Genomic DNA, 21409 nt, shown 5'->3' on the forward strand with positions numbered 1-21409 from the left:
CCATCCAAACATTCATTACTTTTGTTATAATGTTTATTTTTAACCCCACCTCCAATTTTCTGTCAAGGTTGGGCATTATTCCCCTGCTACTTCACAACTTGCTGTTCATGTGTAAACTCAAGGCAAGCTAAGCGCACGATGTGATTAGAATCCCAAAAGGTTAAGAATCACACAGCTGAGCTGGGTCTATGTTCATGACGTGAAGGAGCCAGTGTTGGACCGGGACAGACAGTTAAAAATAAAAAATCACACAACACTAGATTGTAGTCCAACAGGTTTATTTGGAAGCACTAGCTTTCGGAGCGCTGCTCCATCAGGTGGTTGTGGAGTATTAGATCATACGACAATTTATAGCAAAAGATTACAGTGTCATACAGTGATATATTGAACAAACCTGGTTTGTTAAATCTTTCATCTGTTAGAATGCAGTTTTCAATTCATTAATATGTAAATCCCAGAACTTCTTTTAAGTTATCTTTATGTTCAGTAGAAGAAAGTAAGGACTGCAGATGCTGGAGACCAGAGTCGGGTGTATGGTGCTGGAACAGCAGGTCAGGCAGCATCCGAGGAACAGGAGAATCAATGTTTTGGGCATGAGCCGGGTGACCTGCTGTGCTTTTCCAGCACCACACTCTTGTCTATGTTCACTGCCATTGTGAATCACCACCTCCAGGGTCAGAAAATTATAGTAAATAGTTACTTCTTTCCAGGCAACACCTTTAATTTTAGCCCTTTTGAGGCTTGATGAATTCCTGGGATTTGGGTTAGGTACAGTATTACAGTGCTTACGTTACAGGGTAGCAATGCAGAGGCCTGGACTAATAAAGTCAGGGTGAGCGCCCAAACCCTATCATGGCAGCTTTTAAAAGGAGCGAAAGTGTTGCTGACTAGGTCAGCATTTGTTGTTGTTCTCTAGATCCGTAAAATTTAAATTCAATTGATTAAATAGTATGGAAATATTGTAAATTGTTGTAAACTGCATCATCCTTTGATAAAATGAATGAATAAAAATATACATGTATTAAATTTGTTAATGGTGCAAAAAATAGGTATTTTCCACAACCTTTCCCCAAATTGATCACTTTTCTATTGTCATTGAACTGTGAGGGATGGAAGTGCCTGAATTTGCACCATCTGGAGGCAAAAAAAGAGTGCATCAGACTGAGCAGAATCGTGAACCCAACACTATGATGGTTCATTAATAAACGAGTGACACACAAAGCACAAGTTCGGGGGGATTTTATTTGATAAAATTTTACAGAAAAAAATGCAGAAACTGAAAATGTTTTAATCCTCTAGAAATTGGAGGTTCACCACATTTCACCTAAACATTACAATTAAAATGTAAAAAAATAAAAGACACTTAAAAATCAATTAATTGATAAAGCTTCCAAATACGACCTGCAGGCACTTTGTTTTGGAATGTTTAAAAATCAAGATTAAAAAAGTTGACATCTCTTGGTTGAAATTACAGCTGCGGTGAAACCATTGTTCATTCACTCACTGCAGATCCTAGTAGTAGTCTTTGTTATACTGATTGCTGTACTGGCTCCAGAACTGTTGCAGTCGCTGCATGATTGAAAAAACAGATTAGATTAAATTACTTACAGTGTGGAAACAGGCCCTTCGGCCTAACAAGTCCACACCGACCCACTGAAGCGCATACCCCAACATTTACCCCCTATCTAACACTACGGGCAATTTAGCATGGCCAATTCACCTGACCTGCTCATCTTTGGACTGTGGGAGGAAACCGGAGCACCCGGAGGGACCCAAGCAGACACGGGGAGAATGTGCAGACTTCCACACAGTCAGTTGCCTGAGTCGGGAATTGAACCCGGGTCTCTGCTGCTGTGAGGCAGCAGTGCTAACCACTGTGCCACCGTGCCGCCCAAAAGAGAATCAGAAAGATCCTAAATAACAGAAAACAAAGCTCCAAAAGCTTTTCATGGAGTTGCAGTTAACCTGGGTAAAGGGAACAGTATTTCAAAGTATATGTAACTCTAGATGGCATGAAAAACATTGAAAAACTACCATCCTGCTCTCTTCCATCTCTATATTTTATGCAACAGAAACACATGGGATACATTTTTTTTCAAAATACAGGTAAAGGCAGCCTTTCAGTGGCACTGAAGTGAGCTGCCGAAAGTCCTTTTCTCTACGGGTTTCAGAGATAGTTGATAATTAAGGTCTCAGGCATTGAGGTCAACCCACAGATGAGATTTGAAACGAAGCACACCCTGTCTCCATTACCATTTCTGCTCATCCATCCTTCCACTCCAAGCTGCTTCAAGGTACTCCATAAACTTTAATACTCAAACATTCCCTTATTAGCACTCACTCTCACATGAACAAAATTTGAAAACCACCTGCTTTATGTATGATTTTTTTAAACTGCTTTGAAGAAAATCTCCAGATGATTTCATACTTTAAATACCCCAATCGAAAACTATATTAAATAGTTTTTAAATTGGCAAAAGCTGAATATTACTTGCTTTTTAAAAACAGGACTATAGATGAATCTGATTTGTTTGCTGGTCACTATCTTGTAGTAAATGTTACTTACTGCCTGCTGTTGACGGCTCCAGTTCTGTTTGTAGCCCTGACCTTGGAGGAAGTTTTCATTTCTGTAGCCTTGGTTGAAGCCACGATTTCCCCTGCCTCTGAAATTCTGTCGTAATATAAGAAGTATTTTAGTCAACAGATAGGTGAGCAGTTTTCCACTTACTCTGACATTCAAGATGTATCTGAATCGGGATGCCCAAGTGCTCAAGGTCTAATTTCACTATTGGGAGATTTCCCCATCTATTCATAATATGATCATTATTGTGATTAAAAAGGAACACGCAGCATCAAAATAAGGAAATAGGCAGTTTTCCATGGTATGATGTTGAGGGGGTGCTGATCAGGAATGACCCATGCGGTGTAACTAACAGAGTTTCACTTCATTCAATGGTAAAGGTGAGCCTGCTGAAATTCTCTTCTTCCTACTGCAGCATAACCAGCTGGTACATTCATTTGTACAAGGGATGCACTACAAAGAGGGACAAGATCTTCTACAGTCTCAGCAACCCAATTTTTCCAAGGATCCCTCAGACTTTATAATTGGTGACCCATAATCCTGGTCAAGTATCCAATAAATGATGCAACTAAAATGGTATAAAAATTGATTGTCACCATTTCAAAGTTTTGTTTTCTCAAAAGTAACAGTTTTATTTTTAAAGTTAACTACCATGACTAGGGCTGAAGTAGCCCTCCCATCTCTAATCTCCTCCAGCTCCCATATCCCCAGAGACTCTGCACCCATTTCTTTCTAGTCTTGAGGAACCCGGACTTTAATTAATTACTCCACCAGGAGCCTTCAGTTTCCCAGGCCCTAGGCCCTGGAATTTCATCCAAACTTCTCAAACCTTTCCTTCAAGAGGCTCTTTAAAAATCTATTTATTTGCTTTGATAGCATGTCATATGGCTTAATAGCAAAATGTTATAACCCATTGAATGTGCTGATTTTACCCATTGAATGTGCTGATTAAGCCCTACAAAGCACGACAGAATCAGCAGATGGAAGCAATACTGTATGAATATACTGAAATTATTTAGAAGAATTGTCCATGCCTCCTCTTAGACTTTGTTACTCTCAGTGAAAGGACAAGCAAAGGTGGAAGGAAGTGAAGACCAGACAGAAGATTGAAGAGGAAGATTGATGTAATTAGGAACTTACGATGAAGTGGAGTGGGCCATATGGCCCTTCGAGCCTGCTTCACCATTCAATATGAGCATTTATGATCTGACTGTGGTCACGACCCCACTGCCCAAGCATAACTCATTTATCAAAAATCTAATTATGCCTTCATTTAGTTCAATGAAAAAGTCTTTGCTAAGCTTTGATGGGTACAGAAACAATATCCTCATGGTAAATCCCCACACCCAAAAATGAGACAAGTGAACTTTCTATGAACTACATCTAGAACAATTATGTCTTTTGTCAAAGAAAGGGCACAAAACAAACAGGATTCCACATATGGTATTGCCCAGGCCCTTTGCATCTGCAGGAAAATATCCCTTCCACAGATTTAATCTTCCCTGCAATAAATGCAACTATTGCAAAATTATTAAGCAGTCACAGAAAAACAAATGATCAGAGGTTTGGCTGAGAATACCCACGTCAGACTATTTATTTGACAAAATTTGAAGTTGCCAACTTCAGTCTTGGGGTGGCACAGTGGCAAGCACTGCTGCCTCACAGTGCCAGGGACCTGGGTTCGGGTCCAGTCTTTGGCGACTGTCTGTGTGGAGTTTTCATAATCTCCCCATGTCTGTGTGGGTTTCCTCCAGGTGCTCCGGACTCCTCCCACTATCCAAAGATGTGCAGGTTAGGTGAATTGGCCGTGCTAAATTCCTCACACTGTTCAGGGATGTGTAGGTTAAGTGAATTAGTCAGAAGTAAATGCTGAGTAATGGGGAATAGGTTTGGGTGGGATACTCTTCAGAAGTCACGTGTGGATGCTGGGCCGAAGGACCTGTTTCGACACTATAAGGATTCTAATTCTTACAGGCAACTAAAACAACTGTTTATAAGCTCATTTCTTTTTTTAAAAAGTAAGATTCATGGGACTACCTAACAGAATAATTTAGAAGTCTTGGGTGCGGTATGTTACACAGAAATAGTTTGCTGCCAGAGAGCATTTTCTTACAGACAAATAAAAAATTCAGAATCTATTCATTACTTGTCCATAGCCTCCTCTGTTGCTGCCTGGACCCCTGTGGTTGTCTGCCACGCCCCTGTGGTTGTAAGAACCCCCTCTTCCACTGTAAGAGGGTCTTTCGATAAAACCACCTCTGTTGTAGCCTATCATTGGAGTGAAACGCTGATTATGAGCATAGCCACGGCTTTGCTGATTTCCTCTTCTATTATACTGTCCACGGTTTGAACCTGTTTGGAAAAGACAGAGCTTCTCAACATCACATTTCAATTCCATTTAATATTTCAGGTCAAAGGGGAATAAGCCACAGAACCACGAGGAAAAGAAAGGTAAAAAGGGACCAACAGGATAGTTGCTTCAAAGAGCTGACACAGACACAATGGTCTGAATGGTCTCCTTTTATATTGTATTTTTCTGTTAAAAAAAGTCAGCTTATAGAAAAACTTTCTCCTAATAAAGTTATTTCTCTAGAATACAAATGAAATCAGGTTCTAAAGACCAGATTCTGGGGTGAGCCAAAGACCAGGTCTTCTGTTTGATGTATTCTGATTTCAGTCAAAACTATGACCATAACGGGTCTTGGAAATCTGGAAATCAGAAAAAAAAGGGACGATTCTTCACCTTGAGAAGTACTAGAAACTCCTGCTGCAAACGTATTTGTAGATGTCAAGCAAGAACATGTTCTCATCCTACTACCCAGTCAGCAATTGAGACTCACAGCAATTACAAATACTGGAGCAAAGACGCTGGAGGATGCCAGGGAAAATGAAATCATAGCTGAAAACATTAATATCTTGAGAAGGTAGACAAGCCCAGAAGTCATCTAGAAAGTGGTACTCCCCACCTTCCTGCAGATGCTGTTGCACCCATAGGTGATATAAAAATAATTTCATTGCTGGGCAGCAATGAAAGATCAAGTTTCACATTGTAAACACGTGGCAAATTGTAAGCATTTTCCAACAGAAAGCTGGAAATGAAGCCTCTATTTGTACAAATCTGCATAAAGTACAAAGCCTGTATAATCTGCTTACCTCCTCGGTAATTGCCACGGTTCTGATATCCGCCACGCCCTCCTCTCTGGCCACCTCTATTGTATTGGTTCATTCCACCTCGTTGACCACTCCGCCCCCGATTCATTGCTCTCTTTCCAGAACTGGTATTGGGCTTTTTCTCTGGTGGAAGAGCGGTTTTACTTTCCTCCTTATATTTCTCAAGCAATTTCTGAGCATCCTCCTTTTGCAACTCTGCGTAGCTCACCTCATCCAGAAAATCACCTGGTTCAGGCAATGTGTAGATACCTTAAAAAACAGACCAAAGTAAAAATCAACACAAAGTAGAATAATTTAATATTGAAATTCATCTGCAGTTTGGTAATGCTGTCCTTGGATAAGTAGACCATTGTAACCTCATTGCATTGCTATTAAAACCTCCCTCCCTTCTTGCTCACTTGAAGCATGTCAAGAGGGGATCTAATGGGCAGGATAGACCAGAGAAAGTGTAGTGTAAATAGGCTACTCAACTCTGAAGCATCACAGCTAAACTCTGTACTCACCCAAAGTCCATACACATGTCTTTTCTTTTTTATGGGGGGGGAGGGGGGAAAAGGAAGAGGAGAGAGCGAGAGAGAGCGGCGAGAGAGAGCGCGAGAGAGGAGGAGGAATCACTAAACAGCAGCAACTACCACCCTGACTCACCAGCCTCATACAGGGAGACATTCACGTAACATCAGGCCCTTATTTACCAAGACCAAGTGCAGATCTATTATCCTGAATGGAGTGGCCCTGATCACTACTTCTCAGAGCCACAGATTTTCAGCTAATGCATTAAAAAGAGCTTCAATAGAAGCTCAAAATCCAGGATAGCACCCTTCCTCCTTCAATCCAGGTTATTCCTTGCACTGAGAAGTGGTAAAAGACAGCAAGATTAAAACCCTTGTAAAAAATAAATTTAGGAAATTCAGTCCAAAAGGAGGCATCAAAGCATTCTTTCCAAATTAAGATGATGTTACACCAGTGACCCTAAGTAGTGAGATAATACCCTGGATATAACGCACCAAAGAACATTTACTGGATTCATGTGTAGCTCCTTCCACAAAACACATCAGAAACTACACTGCATCGGTGCGCAAGAAACAGTGTGCTTTTTGCCTACAAGTCATGCTAAGCTAAAATGAGAAGTTCATGGGTAAAATAAAGTACAAACAGCTGTATGGCAGTAGCTTAAGGTTATGATTACTTCTGAAGCAAGACTTCTAAACACATAAAACATTTCTTATATAGAAGGCAGGTAAAATACCCAAGTCAAGCATCTCTCTAAAATTACACTTAACTAATATTGAAAGACAAAAAGATCCAATGTAACAGATAAAGAAATAAAAAAAACCAAAAGGGCAAAATTATATTTTAAGGTTTGGTAAAAAGACTGGAGGTGACCATTAAGTGCACCACTGTACCACTAACACATCCAAACTACAGAGCAAGACTAGGTATTCTAGCTTCCAAAGAAAAACTGATTGATAAGGCAACACCAGGGTTGCGCTCAAATTTGATCTACACCTTTCATTTTCAGAACAGCATGCTCTGGGACATCCTTTCCCTCTTCCTCTGCTTTCTTCTTTGAACGCTCCTTATATTCTTCATCTGATGGGCAAATGACAACCGCTTTACGTTGGAAGCCTGCGAACAGGCACATCTTCCTTCTTTGTGCAGCTGCACACACATTTGTCTACACAAGAAAATTAAAAGTTTTTTTGAAAAAAAAACTATGCTTCTCATTTTGAGTTTCCAGGCACCCCCAAAACCTCCCATTCTTGCATAGTATCCCATCTTAATTTAAACCCAGCAAAGCTGATAAGACAGCATTAGTTATTGTGCACCAAGTATACAATTAATTATAGCAAACATATTACAAAGATGCTTGATTGTATGGAATCAAAGTGCAATTATACTGGGTTATTTGGTTGCTTTCCTACTTAGCAAAAACTTAACTGTCCTATCTATAATCTATACTCAATATCTATTTATTGCAATGCATCAAACTCTTGCCCTAAATCTTTCCTTGTCTCCCAAACAATCTGACCTAATTAGATTATGCATAGGAACAGAAATAAACCTGAATATATAACCAGACAATGACAGGAGAAAGAGCAATTATCAGCACACCTGATCGAGGATGTAGTTGCGCTTCTTGCGAGCTGCGATCTCAATAAACTTGCTCAAACACTGTGTGGCTTGCTGAATCAACGTAGTTAGTTTACCTCTGTCAGTCTTCTGACGCTTGAAGCTCAAAACCTGAAAGAGAGCACAAATTCTGAACATTCAAGAAAATGGTAAAATTAGGATCAACCACGGTTTAATCTGTTCGCAGAGATTTTTTTCCGCCAAGGTATTTGCTGTTTAGTGGAATCTTTGTTCATTTGCATTCCTTAGCCTTTTACTACGTGAATGTTGTCAGGAACGTAATTAATGATTTCTTTTGTAGTATTACCATGTAAGTTTTCCAGGTTTTTTTTAAAAAGTGGCACCAAAATTGTTATTCTGTGGTAACACTTCCTATTAATTTCCCTTACAATGAGGAGGACTTAGTTAACTGTCACTGTTCAATCTGTTTCCATGTTAGTTTCCCAACATTAGTAAATGACATGCCCATCATGAGATAAACATGAGTTGGGAATGAAGCAGGAAAAGACGTTAGGAACTCATTGCAGAGCACCACCTACTCACTGGAAGTTGCAACTACACAGTTACAGTCAATACAGGATTTTGAAGTATTTAGGGCATAAGAAAAATCACAGCTCAAAATTAGACTCAGAGTATGCTATAATAGATTATGTAATAAATAAATCATTGCGGTTTACTAGGAATGCATGCTTACAAGGAATGCACATTTCCAGATGCAAAATGGTCTGATGGTTCTCATGTATCTTACCTTCATTATATCCATGATGTTGTTTGTCCCCAGAATGTTATATTTGCCTGGGTACTCTGCTGCATGCTTTGAAACCCACACTGATTTGCCAGTTCCAGGCAGGCCAACCATCATCAAAACCTAAAACAAACCAAACAATATTATTACAAACTATTCGAAGTGTCCTGTTTCAGATATGACTATGAAATATTAACGCTGAATAAAGGATCTTCTGCAAGCTACATTTTACAGCATTAGTCTATCACACTATCACAGTGCATCCAACATAATTTAGGAAAAAACGTATTGCAGCCATACATATTGAAGTGTAACAACCAGTGAAGGAAGAAAGTATATAGTGATGATATTATGGCCATGCCTAGGCAGAACCAGAACAGTGAACACTTTATTTTAAAAAAAAAGGAACAATGTAATATCAAATACGGGAACAAATATGGCACTTTAAATGTTGACAAACTCCTGGTACACTATAGAGTCATACTGGAAAAGAAAACCCAGTGAGAAATAATTTTTGACATTTTTCAATGCGAGGACCTTTGTTAGGCAATGGGTCAAGGGATTTGAAATCAAAAGGTGGGTAAAATGAAGCCATGATCGAGCCAGAGGAGTTTACTCTCCAATGTTCTTACTTTTGAGCCACCATGTAATGATAACAATTGCGAAGTACCACACTTACCTCACATTCTCCTTTGGTTTTGGGTCCCCTTGGCCCTCGAACACGCTCCTCCAATGGAACCTGCTGGATGAAGGTGAAGCCTTCTGGAATCGGAAAGTAGGGAGTCTCCATCTGTCCAAAGTTAAGTTCCACTGCACAATTGTGGCATAGAACATGCGGAAATAAGGCTTTGTCAGTGAGATGATCTTTCCCAATCTTAAATGCAACACCCAGATCCTGACCGTTTTTGGAATAAGAGACTTCCACTTCATCAGCATCAAAGTTCTGTAACAAAAAACAGTGGGAGCACTATAATTTCCAGCAGACAGCAAATTTCAAGTAGACTTGACTGCAGTCCACAGCTTATGAGAATTTGATAGTTACTGTCACACAAGCTTGGCTGAACATCACCAATAAATAGCCCTCCTCTGAATCCAGCAATCAGCACCATAACTGCGGACAGAAGATTTTTCAAAGCCTCATTTCCTATAGATGGGGAGCATGTCTCAAAAATCATACTGAATGCAGTAGGAACCTCAACACTTACCAAAACTTTCCATGGGGAATGTAAAATATCTTTGAAACCTGCAATGCTCTGCTCTTGATATTAAAAGCACGAGAGATAAAGTATGTTTACAAAGTTCCTTTCATTAATATCCTTTCATTTATTTTGAGAATTCACTCTAAACAAAATCAAATCAATGTTTAATTTTACCTTATCTCAGATTACAACTGGATCTTGATCAGATGGGCCAATGGGCTGAGAAGTGGCAGATAGAGTTTAATTTAGATAAATGCGAGGTGCTGCATTTTGTGAAAGCAAATCTTAGCAGGACTTATACACTTAATGATAAGGTCCAAGGGAGTGTTGCTGAACAGAGAGACCTTGGAGTGCTGGTTCATAGTTCCTTGAAAGTAGGACACAAATAGATAGGGCAGTGAAGACGGTGTTTGGTATGCTTTCCTTTATTGGTCAGAGCATGGAGTACTGGAGCTGGGAGGTCATATTGTGGCTGTACACGATGTTGGTTAGGCCACTTTTGGAATATTGCATGCAATTCTGGTCTCCTTCTTATTGAAATGATGAATAGGAAAGGTTTGGAGGGATATGGGCTGGGGGTTAGCAAGCGGGACTAGATTAGGTTGGGATATCTGGTCGGCATAGATGAGTTGGACCGAAGGGTCTGTTTCTGTACTGTACATCTCTGATTCCCCGATAATATTGATACCAGTGGCACAGTAATGATTAAATCCGATGTGAAGGAGCTGAACAAATATGGAATCATTTTTTAAACTTTGCATTTAAAACAACATAAGTAATTGAATATGTGGGTTTCTTGACCTCATTAACCAGGAACTCAAATAATTGCTATCCACTGAGGTTTATAGACATGAGAAGTAGGTGAGAAATGAGAATGATTCATTCACTCTGATGCCACTATTCCTTACAAATATTAACTTACAAGAAAGCAGCCAATCACATCATTTTCTCCAAACTTTTCACCATAATCTTCAGATTTGCAATTTGAACATTTTGTGCCATTTCCGGAGTAGCCGACAGAAAGTTCTTCTTCACCTGTAAGCGAAAGAGTTTGAAACAAATTAAACTTAAACAACTTGTGTGGCCTGGGTCAAGAATTTAGTAGTAGACACTAAAACAATTGTTTCCCAAAATATTTGGAAGAAATGGAAAGATATACATAGGCCAGTTAGAGGCTGTGGAGAAAAGGCTGACCTTTCCCTTTGTAGCAGACTCCACATTAGAACAGGTCACAACTTAAACCACATCAGAATTGGAATCAAGCAAAATTGGACAAGTGGTGGTCAGGTACACTGCTTTCAAGAAAAGCAACTTGTGGCCTCTATTTCTAGATTATAACGACATTCAAGCCATGACCACCAGGTCAAGAGAGACTGAACAAATCTTTGTCTATCTTTCTTTCCAATAATTGCCATGCTCCTAATTTTGCTCAAGCATAATAAAGGCATTGCTACACATTCTATGTCACCACAAGAGATATGCAAACATACAGTTATTATCTCGCATCAACAGAAAACAGCTAAAATGCGGAGAGAGAGAATGTTCCAACAATGCCTTAAAATTCATCTGCCCTCAAGTATTATAGCTTTACTACAACAGGTGGCATATCTTCAAAAAGATTCTGAGTCACCTGCTACCATTGCAATGCTGCTTTGTGCCAGAAATTCCTTGGACACTCATTTGGTTTCAGAACCAACTCTAAAACCATGCCCTCAGTTTACACAACAGTATATTTTTCTTCAGCTACATCTGAATGTCTCCTGGAAATGCTGTTATATCAGAAGTTTGTGAAAAGTGGCAAGTCTAATGTGTAACCCCATCAGGAGTATGATTCAGCATTATGTGAGAAGAACAGGGAACCTACACATGGCAAAATGCATTTGTCATGTGTACAAGTTAAAATGGACAACACAAAGATCTAAAATCAAACTGTTTCCAGGAGGATTATCTGTCTCAGCTATGAACGTTAAAAACTTCTTGGGGCTAAAAAAAAAGGAGGAAAAAACCAATGAAAATATGGAGACAGGAAGACAGCTATATAAAAGAACCAGCAAAGGAAACTAAAATATTTCTGTTTCTCTTTCCCTCAAAGTGAAAGAGAGACAGAAAAATAAGGTATCAGAATCTGCACAGAACTCTGAGACTGCAAGACATTTTTACATTAAATAATATAGCTCATATCTAGTTTTAAAGAACAAATTCAGAAACAAGAAACCAGAAGGCCCTCTGGTATTCAAAATATCCTTTTATTTTAAAATACAGGATTAAGAATTATTGTACAAATATGACAAAAAAAACTTAAGAATTCTTTAAAACCTGATACATTTCCCATATTATTTAATACAGGAATGTTTAATACTATGAGGTGCTATTGTCTGTGAAATCTTACTTTGGTTTCCTTCAGTTTTCTTTCTCATATGTAGCTACGGCACCGGACCTTGAAGTTTCTCTGCTGCTCAGTCTCAGTTCACCAAGTAAGTGGACATTCTTTGCTTTTGTGTTTGGACACCAAGAATATCTCAGAAAATGTACAACTTGCAGCATGCCAGTGCCTCACTAACTGTTCACAAGTTGGTGATTTCATTGCTTGTCATCAAATGACAAGCAGAAACCCAAATGAAATATTTGATTCAACCTCCTCTGCACTGGGACAAAGCCAAAATTACAGAACCTGACATCAATGAGGCCAAGTGAGAATCAAGCCTCGAATCTGCTTTGTTTAGTTTATATGCAGTAAATTTATTTACTCAAGCAAACATCATTGCAAATTCCCCTGCAAAATACAGTACAAATGACTATTTCCACAATTCTGTAAAATGATAATATTCATGATGGTTTCTCAGAGACAATATAAGCTAGAATTATGTTTGCAAGTGCAAAAATATAAACACATAGAACCTTGACATGGTGACATATGATTGTTTAAATCGCATTCTCCTTGGTCACTGATTTGAAATTATTTATTTTCCTCAAGATGAGAAATAGTAAACGTTTAGTTATGAAATGCTTTACTATTTTTAGCAGACAATCAAGCATACAGCACAACCCTGGTGCACTTGGTGGATTGCCAGTGACACTCAATGTTGGTTCAATGTGCCATGATCCAAAGCATCCTTTACTTACTGTGATGTTCTACATCCCTTAATAGTTCTATGTGGCCAATCTGTGTTAAATTAGGAGCAATGTTGAGCTGCACATTCCACATCAAACTGGATTAAAACTGCCTCTCTTTTCACATAGTATTGTTACAGCCAGCTATGGGGAAGTTTTCAACTTCACTCTGGTTTGAGATTAAATCCAACTCAAACAATGAAAAATGTCTAACATGTTTATCACCCATAGGCAGCACTTATATTTGGAATTTTATTTAAAAATTACAAAAAAGCCTCATACCATCAAACTGCTAACATAACCATAATGGTAGGGCTCTGAGTGGTGTTGTAGAACAGAGACACATAGCGGTTCAAGTGCATAGTTCTTTAAAATTTGCATTACAGCTAGATAGGGTGGTGAAGAAAGCATTCAGTATGCTTGCCTTCATTACTCATACCAAAGTGGTGAATGCAAGTTGTTTAAACAAAGTTCTGTAATTCTCTATCTGTTCTACAAAATAACAGGTTACTATATTCAGCAAATAGTTTCCTTTTTGAAAGGTGCCACTGAAACCATTACAATATGGTTCCAGGTTCACTGCCATTTGGTAACTAACATGATATAAACCACCATCCTTTTCTAGGACTCTCTCAAAAGAAAACTTTCATGTATAATTAAATCAAATTATGGGTCTACAACATATTCAAAATGCAGCAATTTTTAAGCCTGTTAACCAACAGATAATAGTTCTTTACCAGACTTGAGGAATTGCACTTGGACTGAAATCAGGTGCCTATCCCACAAATAATCGTGCGGGTTCACCTCTGTAAGGAGATCGAGAAAAGAACCGGAGAAAGGCTGCAAAGAAAGGGTATTGAAAAACTCACCAAGTAACATGCTGTGGGAAGCCAGCGACCAGCCAACCCTCACTTCATGTGGGTCAGTCTGATCAGGCGGCAAATGCTTCACTGGTATTTTCTCAGTTACCTGTTAACACAAATATCAGACAAAAGTCAGACAATACCATCATAAATTTGAGTTTTTAAAAGTTATTTGCACACAAAAAGAGAAAACTTACCTTCATCTCAAAGCAGATTTTGCCTTTGCTAACTCCATAAGAAGCTCTCCCTCCAGCCCAAAGATAGGCAAATCCTTCCATAGTCAGTGGCATGGCGCCAAACCGATCTCTATTGATCTTAAAGTGCAAATCGCAGTTGTCTGTAAAAGAACATTGTATGCGTTAGTACTTTAACACGTCACCTAGTACAGCAGAAAACCTACTGCTAGCACACACTGACTTGCACTGGCATGAATTCAGCATATAGGGGATATTTCCCACCTGATAGTCGAAGATAATGCTATACGCCAGCTAAAGAAAACCAACCACAAAGATCACCACTTAGAAACTAAGGCAGAAGACTGAACCCAAAGAATGAGTGACCTGCACTAACATTATGTTGCTTATTTGACAACAGAATTAGTGCAGCAACAGTGATAGAGTAATTACTAGAATATTTCCATCATCTTTTCAGGGACTAAGCTATATCAAAATAGAGCTTTAAGAGCACGAACTGAAGTTGCGCAACATTTTTTAAACACCCACAAGGACAGGAGACACCAATTTCCTCCTTGTTGCAAGGTTAAATACTATTATGCACTCATAATAGCACAACATAAACTAAAAAGAACATTACGACAATTAGAAAACTGCTCAGCCATTACTGATTTAAAGTCAGTGTCGTTAAAAAGATTTTCCCAACAAGAAACTTATAGTAACTAAATCAATTATTTTAATAATATATCAAAACAGAAGCAAAATAAGACAACTAATATTAGGGAAATTAATTAAAAATAAGTTGCAAATTTATGCATTGGAGAAGAAATAAACTGAAGTTTTCTTTTTCCATAAGTTACTAATAGAAGCCTGCATAAGGACCTCAATAACAAAAAAGATGCAACTTGAGAGCTTTCCCTCAATGCTATCCGCCCATTTTTGTGATACCATAAACCACACCCCCCCCCCAATAAAATCTGGCAACTAGCCACTGAGAACGCGCAAAATATCTATTTACGCTCTCCTCTGATGAGGTACGCCAGAAAATGTGGACATCCCAGAGGGGTCAGAACATGTATTCTATTGCTCCAAAGATTTACTTCAGACTTTGAAGGAAAATTACAGTTCAAAAAATGAATTTTAAGATTGTGACAAGCATCGGCTTTCAAGGTAACTCGTCAGTTAGAACAATACAATGGCAAAATTCCAGGCTTTCATTAGGAAGGCCAAGGATTGTGGGCTGCTGCAGTACTGATTTAGAATGGTGCTGGACTTCCACAGCCATTAGATATCAATTAAGTTAGATTTGAAGAGAAAGTATGCCTGAAGTGCAAATGAACACCCAAGTTTTCAAATGACATGAGATACATCATACAAGAAATGTGTTAATCTATTTTAAGAGCTCTGAAGGTTTTGCAAGTTTAAAATAACCAAAGGAAATTATGAGACTGCCATACTTAAAAAGGGGAAGGAACCAAAAATTAAGAATTACAGACCGATTGGACACCAGGTATAGAAAGATGTTAAAACATCTACAAAAATAAATGATCACCAGCTCCTCCTACCTGACTGAGCAAGTGGTCAAATTAAATGAATGCCCCCCCCCCCCCCAGTGTAAATTATACAATGCATAATGAAACAGTAAAGGGACCATGGTAGGCATAGTTGGTAAAGTCATTGAAGTTACATAAGCAAATAAAATTAGGTCCATAGATCAGATGAATGATTTGGCTGGAGGGCACAGATTCAAAGTAAGAGGGGAAAGATTTATAGGAGGCCTAAAGAGCAACCTTTTCAGACAGAGGATGGTGTGTGTATGGAATGAACTGCCATTTTTTTTCTCCCAGGAAACTTTGACACTGGGTAAAGGAGGGCAGGGGATACAGTAATGTGATATGCGATTGCACTATGTCACTGTGGGGAGTTCTGTGATTGGGTGGTCCTCAGCACGATTATATCCGAGTGTGGTGACTTTGGCAGCAATTTTGCATTTCCCACTAAATCAAATTCCTGCCTCATCTCATTTTATAAGACATAATTACCCGATTTAGTTAACATCACGTACATGTATCCAGGGCAACTACAGTATCATCAAATTCTTCCTCATCTTCTTCCACAGGGGGCTGGGGAGACTTGGACCTAAAAATGGTCATACATATTAGTCTATGGTTTGGCATTAAAATGAACAGCAGCAAGGTACATGAACTGATAAGTTAATCATACCGTCTATATTTGTTTTCTTCAATATATTCGTAGTAGCCACGTCCATGGTCTTCATGAGGTCTCTTTACACCTTTGCGATTTTGCTCTTTACCTTTATCAGTTGTCTGTTCAGCCTGGCTATCTTTTCCTAAAAAACAAATCAGGTTACAAATTCAAGATTACAAGGTTCCACTGAAATGATGAAACTAAGTATGCAAAATAACAAATTAAAATCAATAAAAATGCATAAAGTGTGAGAATTACTTTGACTGTTCTAAATGAGGACTGACTTCAATTTGTTTAACTTAAATTGATTACATTTTACCCAGAGTTAACAATAGATAGAAAGTGCAAGTGGTCTTATATATTGTAAAACTTTCCTTTTGTTTCCTTTCAAAAGAACAAAAGAATTTATTGGCTCAATGATAACTACAACACTTATCTACAATTGAGGGTATTTAACCCAGGAACTGAATTATTCATAAATCTGAACTTTCCTGTTCTAACATTTTTGAAAAGGATTAAAGATATGCCACATGATGTTTCTGCACGCCCAATCTGATAAACACTGATCATAGCCCTTGTAAACATGTCAACTTTACCAGATTCTAGTTTCACAAAAGGAGAAACACACTTGACCAAGAACAGCAACTGCTCCAGTACCTCCCTCCGCTGACCTCCTACCCAATAACTGTCCCAAATTCATTGTCTCTACTCTACCCAATACCACTGCATCATTAAAACTGAGGTAAGCTCTGCTGAAAGAACTCACCTCAGCATAACAGCAAACATGTTTCTTGATTATTCAATTCCTTGACCAGCCACTCGATTTAGAATGCTAATTTAGAGATCATTTTGTACTGTGGACCCATATGGGAAAAGGTTGAAGGCTATACGTTATTTCCAGAAAGACATTTTTATTCTATAATACAGGTAATAAGCCTTTGCCACAAGTGATTGTTTATTTGTAATTCTTGTTCTGTTGCAAATGTTGTATTATTAAATTACATACGAACGAAGGAGTTAAATTTAACATGCATTTACAACACAGATTCAGCATTGAGCAAAACAAGTAACTGCTTCCTCCAGGCCTGGAATCAGAGTTCAAGTAAAATTTACACTTTTAATCAACATGAAACTTTCACTTTGGCATACTTGACAGTTGTATTATGAATGCATCTATAAAGTATTTCACAAACCACTTTCACATTGAAGAAGGATGTAATAAAGGGTGGTTAATTATTCCTTAGTGGAAATGTGCTGATGAAAGAGGCTGCAGCACAAATAGGACAGCTCTGTCACTGGGAGATTGAAATGGAACACAAAAGCTGTTTCCAGAAATAGTTTTGACTATTAATAGGCAATTCCCGCTGTTAGCCTGAAAGCAGCTGCCTAGTTTGCACTACTCAATATCAGTAGGGCAACAAATTCAGTAAGGATACTTTTCTGGAGGGAAGGAGAATGGCAATGGCACGTATGAAGACATCAAAACTGTCAGATCTACTAACGTGGTTTCTTTCAAGGGACTTAAGTTCATCACTGAATTAAATTTACACCAAACTTTGTTCTAAGCTTTGCCTGGTTTAGAATGTTAAACTATACATGACTTTCAGCTCTTTTAAAAATTGCAGTCAATATTAAAAACTCAAGCATACTTGGACAACACATGTTAAATTCAACTATAGTGTGAGCATTTCCACTTATTTTGGAGGCTCAGAATTGAAGAGATTAGCCAATGTCTACTGGGTATGTAATGTGTTTCAGAGGATCTCAACAGTCACTGCTGAAAAGTTGGTACATAAGTAGTGAGGGAGTTGAACAAAACAATGGGATACCTTGTCAGACTTGACAATGCATGGTGTACAGATTGCCTGGGTACTTTAACAAAACAAGATTTTACCAAGTCTGAATACTCTCAAACACTCAAAATAAACCAGCCTGAAGGGAGCTGTCTATAAGCAATGTACATTTATCTACATGCCGAAAAATTGAGTCTCAACCCAAGCAGCACATCCTCTGCACACCAAAGCAGAGTAATTGTCTTCAAACCTGGACAGAGGAAGCTCAATAAACCATATTCGGCCTTTTCTCAGAAGGGATGGTGTCCACTTGCTCTCAGTTGTACAGTCCAGCAGTCATGCCATATACACACATGCACACTCTGAAGAAGCCAAGTTTGTGAATGGCTGTTCCACAGAATTAATTACAATGCACAACATGCATTGTTATTTTATAATAACAGGATAGCTACATCACACAATCACTGTGCAATATTCTGCTTCAAGTGAAGATGACCATGAAGTGTAATTAAATACACAATAGATGTTAGTTAGTCATCAATTGTTGATGGAGAGAGAACTATGCAAATTTGTACATTTATAAATTTCCAGTTCAGCAGGTAGCAGGACATAATCTACTTTTAAAATTTTTTTTAGCTTTTACGTGGAATGAACATTTCAAGCTTTGGATGAACGTGAAGTTGAGGTGAAAATGTAGACTACTTGTATTAATCTAAGGATGACTTTTAAGAAAAAAAATCAAATTTTCCTATCTTAGAATTTACACTTGAATTACCTGACAGATGCTGATTCAATAGACTATATTAATTATTTAATTTTCTCCTTAGGGAGTGTAGATTTTTCAAAGATTGAAACGTGATAAAGGTTTGCTCATTAAGAGCCACTGAAAATGGCCTGCCTTCCCTAAATGTTTACCCTGTATAAAAATAATAGCGCCAACACAAAGATTCTCTCTGAATCATGGGGCCTCACAAGTAACGTACCTCCAACCTCCCTTTGCCTTCCATGTTGAGAAACACATGGCTGTCTTCCAAAATAAACAATTTTTCCCATGACCCCATATCAATCCAACATCCAACCTACAGAGTAAAGGTAGCTTCACACATATAATGCATTAGCTAATTTCATCATTTGTAACCTGCAGTTTTTGTCAAAGCCTTCCCACACATTGGAGCTGTATCGGCTTGGCTTCACACTTTTCTAAACCATTCCCAGTGTTTTATCTTCTCAGTCTCATATGATTTCTGGGAACTTTAAGAATGCATTATTGCCTTAAAACCTAGAACTGATCTCCATTCAACATCATCCACAGAACTATGACCACATTTCTCACATGCAGTTGCTTCATAAATCAGCGTTAACATTCTCAAACTCCTCCAAAACGTCTCGGCAGTCCCAACTCAAAACTGACCAGCAACACATTTTCAGCAACATGCAGAGGTGCAAAGTACAAGCACCCGACTGCATATGCAACTCCAGTCCTTCCCTGCACCTTTGCAGCCAGGTTATTGTAGTAAAAAAATGAGGTCTGCAGATGCTGGAGATCACAGCTGAAAATGTGTTGCTGGTCAAAGCACAGCAGGCCAGGCAGCATCTCAGGAATAGGGAATTCTGAGATGCTGCCTGGCCTGCTGTGCTTTGACCAGCAACACATTTTCAGCCAGGTTATTGTACCCTGGGTGCCCTGATGTTTTAGCGTCAGCCCCACTCCATCCTAACGGCCTGCCTTTCATCGAAACGCTCTGGCTAAAAACCATGTGCCTTATTTGGCCCTGACAGCGCCGCCAGTTATATATTTTTCCTAAATTTTTTTTTAAAAAATCGAAAAGCAGACGCGAGGCGATTTTAAAATAAAAGTGCACGAGTTATTTCTGTCCCCCCCCCTCCCCCTTGCAAACCCTTTTTTCTTCCTAATTCCCTGCGCTACTCCATTTTGGTTTGCATTATTTCCACCCTCCATTTTCTCAGAGGCTTCCTTCCTTCCTGCAGCCACCCTGGATCCCCCACCCCCCACACACAACCTCCCCCCACCCCCACCCCCCCCCATATTAGACCCAGTCTCTCTCTGTGTGAGATGGACGGGGCTGAAGCAGCCTCCCCCTCCCCCCCACCCACACGCGCGCCCAGCTGCAGGAGCCCAACGGTGCCGCCGGAAGTGATGGGCTTCTGGGGCTCGTGGGTGTTTTAAAACAATTTTAGGACTGTTCTTTTAAATAATTATTAAATAAATACGCCCCCCCCAAGGCAGGGGGGGGGATGGGCAGGGGGGGTAGGGTTGCCCACCTTTGCCGGGGAGCTGAGGGGCGGCAGCTGGGCCCGAGGCGGCCTCAGGCTCCTGTTTGCCGCCAGCCCGCGCCTCGCCGCCCCCCAGCTCCATTGTTTCCTCTTCTCCCGCTCTTTGCTGGGCCTGGGCCGGGGCCTGGGCCTGCTCCGGCACCGCCGCCTCCGCCATGCCGTTCTCCTCCTCCTCCTCCTCCTCGTCGCCCAGGCCGCTCTCGCCTGTTTTGCTCTCGACCTCCTCCTCCTCGTCCTCGCCGCCGTCCATTCCCCCTCCCCCTCCCCCGGCTCCGGCCAGGACTTCGGCCTCTCCTTGAGACTCCTCTCCCTCCTCCTCCGCCTCCGGCAGCGGGGCTTGGCCGAGTGCGGCCGCGGACGGTTCCAGCCTCGCGGCCAGGGCAGCGCCGTTGAGTCCCGGGCCCCGGGCCTGGGCTTTGTCTCCTCCCGCCAACGGCGGCGGTGGCGGCGGCTCCTCCTCCTCGTCCTCCTCCTCCTCGGCGCCGGCCGTCTCCTCGTCTTCCAGCTCCTCCTCGCCGTTCTCGGGGGTCTCCAGCGGCCCCGGCGCCCCGTCCTCCTCCTCCTCCTCCTCCATCATCTCCTCCTCGGCCTCGGCGTCGAGTGCGGCCTGCAGCCGCTCCTGGAGCTCGGCTTTCAGGCCCTGCACGCTCAGGCCGCGCCGCTTCAGCTCATCCTTGAGCTCGGGCACCTTCAGCTTCTTCACGTTGATGTCGCTCATGGTGAGAGCGCTGGCGGCGGCGGCGGAGGGGGGGGGGGGGCACTCGGCCTCGGGCTCCGCTTCAGTTCGGGCTCCGTCTCCCTGCACCCACCGACCGACCCGGCTCCTCGAGGCTCGGCTCGGCGCCGCGCAGACTCAGTGTGGGCCAGCTCCGGCCTACCGTAAACCCCCGAGTGTGAGCGCCTCTGCTGGAGGAGCAGAGGGATTCCCAACAGAACTGTTACTGGATTACTAACTAGATCCCACTGACTGTGCATCATCGACAGGGCTGTTACTGGATTACTAACTAGATTCCACTGACTGACTGTGCATCATCGACAGGGCTGTTACTGGATTACTAACTAGATTCCTCTGACTGAGGGGGCATCAACGACAGGGCTACTGCTGGATTACTAACTAGATTCCACTGACTGTCCATCATC

At 40.6% G+C, this 21409-nt stretch overlaps 1 protein-coding gene across 1 annotated transcript; it reads right to left on the reverse strand.

The window, feature by feature from the left end:
* Nucleotides 1–261: 261 nt before the first annotated feature.
* Nucleotides 262–21113, reverse strand: hnrnpua (heterogeneous nuclear ribonucleoprotein Ua). Its single transcript, XM_060831282.1, has 14 exons — nt 20258–21113; nt 16197–16323; nt 16039–16112; nt 13998–14137; nt 13807–13906; nt 10749–10861; nt 9307–9570; nt 8631–8750; nt 7865–7993; nt 7259–7427; nt 5735–6001; nt 4728–4933; nt 2567–2671; nt 262–1569 (listed from the first exon to the last, which is right to left on the reverse strand). Exons 1-14 carry the CDS (start codon nt 20985–20987, stop codon nt 1513–1515), a joined length of 2601 nt encoding a protein of 866 aa, XP_060687265.1. The 5' UTR covers nt 20988–21113; the 3' UTR covers nt 262–1512.
* Between the last annotated feature and the right edge of the window lie 296 nt (nt 21114–21409).

The sequence above is a fragment of the Hemiscyllium ocellatum genome, chromosome 10 (genome assembly GCF_020745735.1).
Source record: "Hemiscyllium ocellatum isolate sHemOce1 chromosome 10, sHemOce1.pat.X.cur, whole genome shotgun sequence".
Lineage (NCBI taxonomy): Eukaryota > Metazoa > Chordata > Chondrichthyes > Orectolobiformes > Hemiscylliidae > Hemiscyllium > Hemiscyllium ocellatum.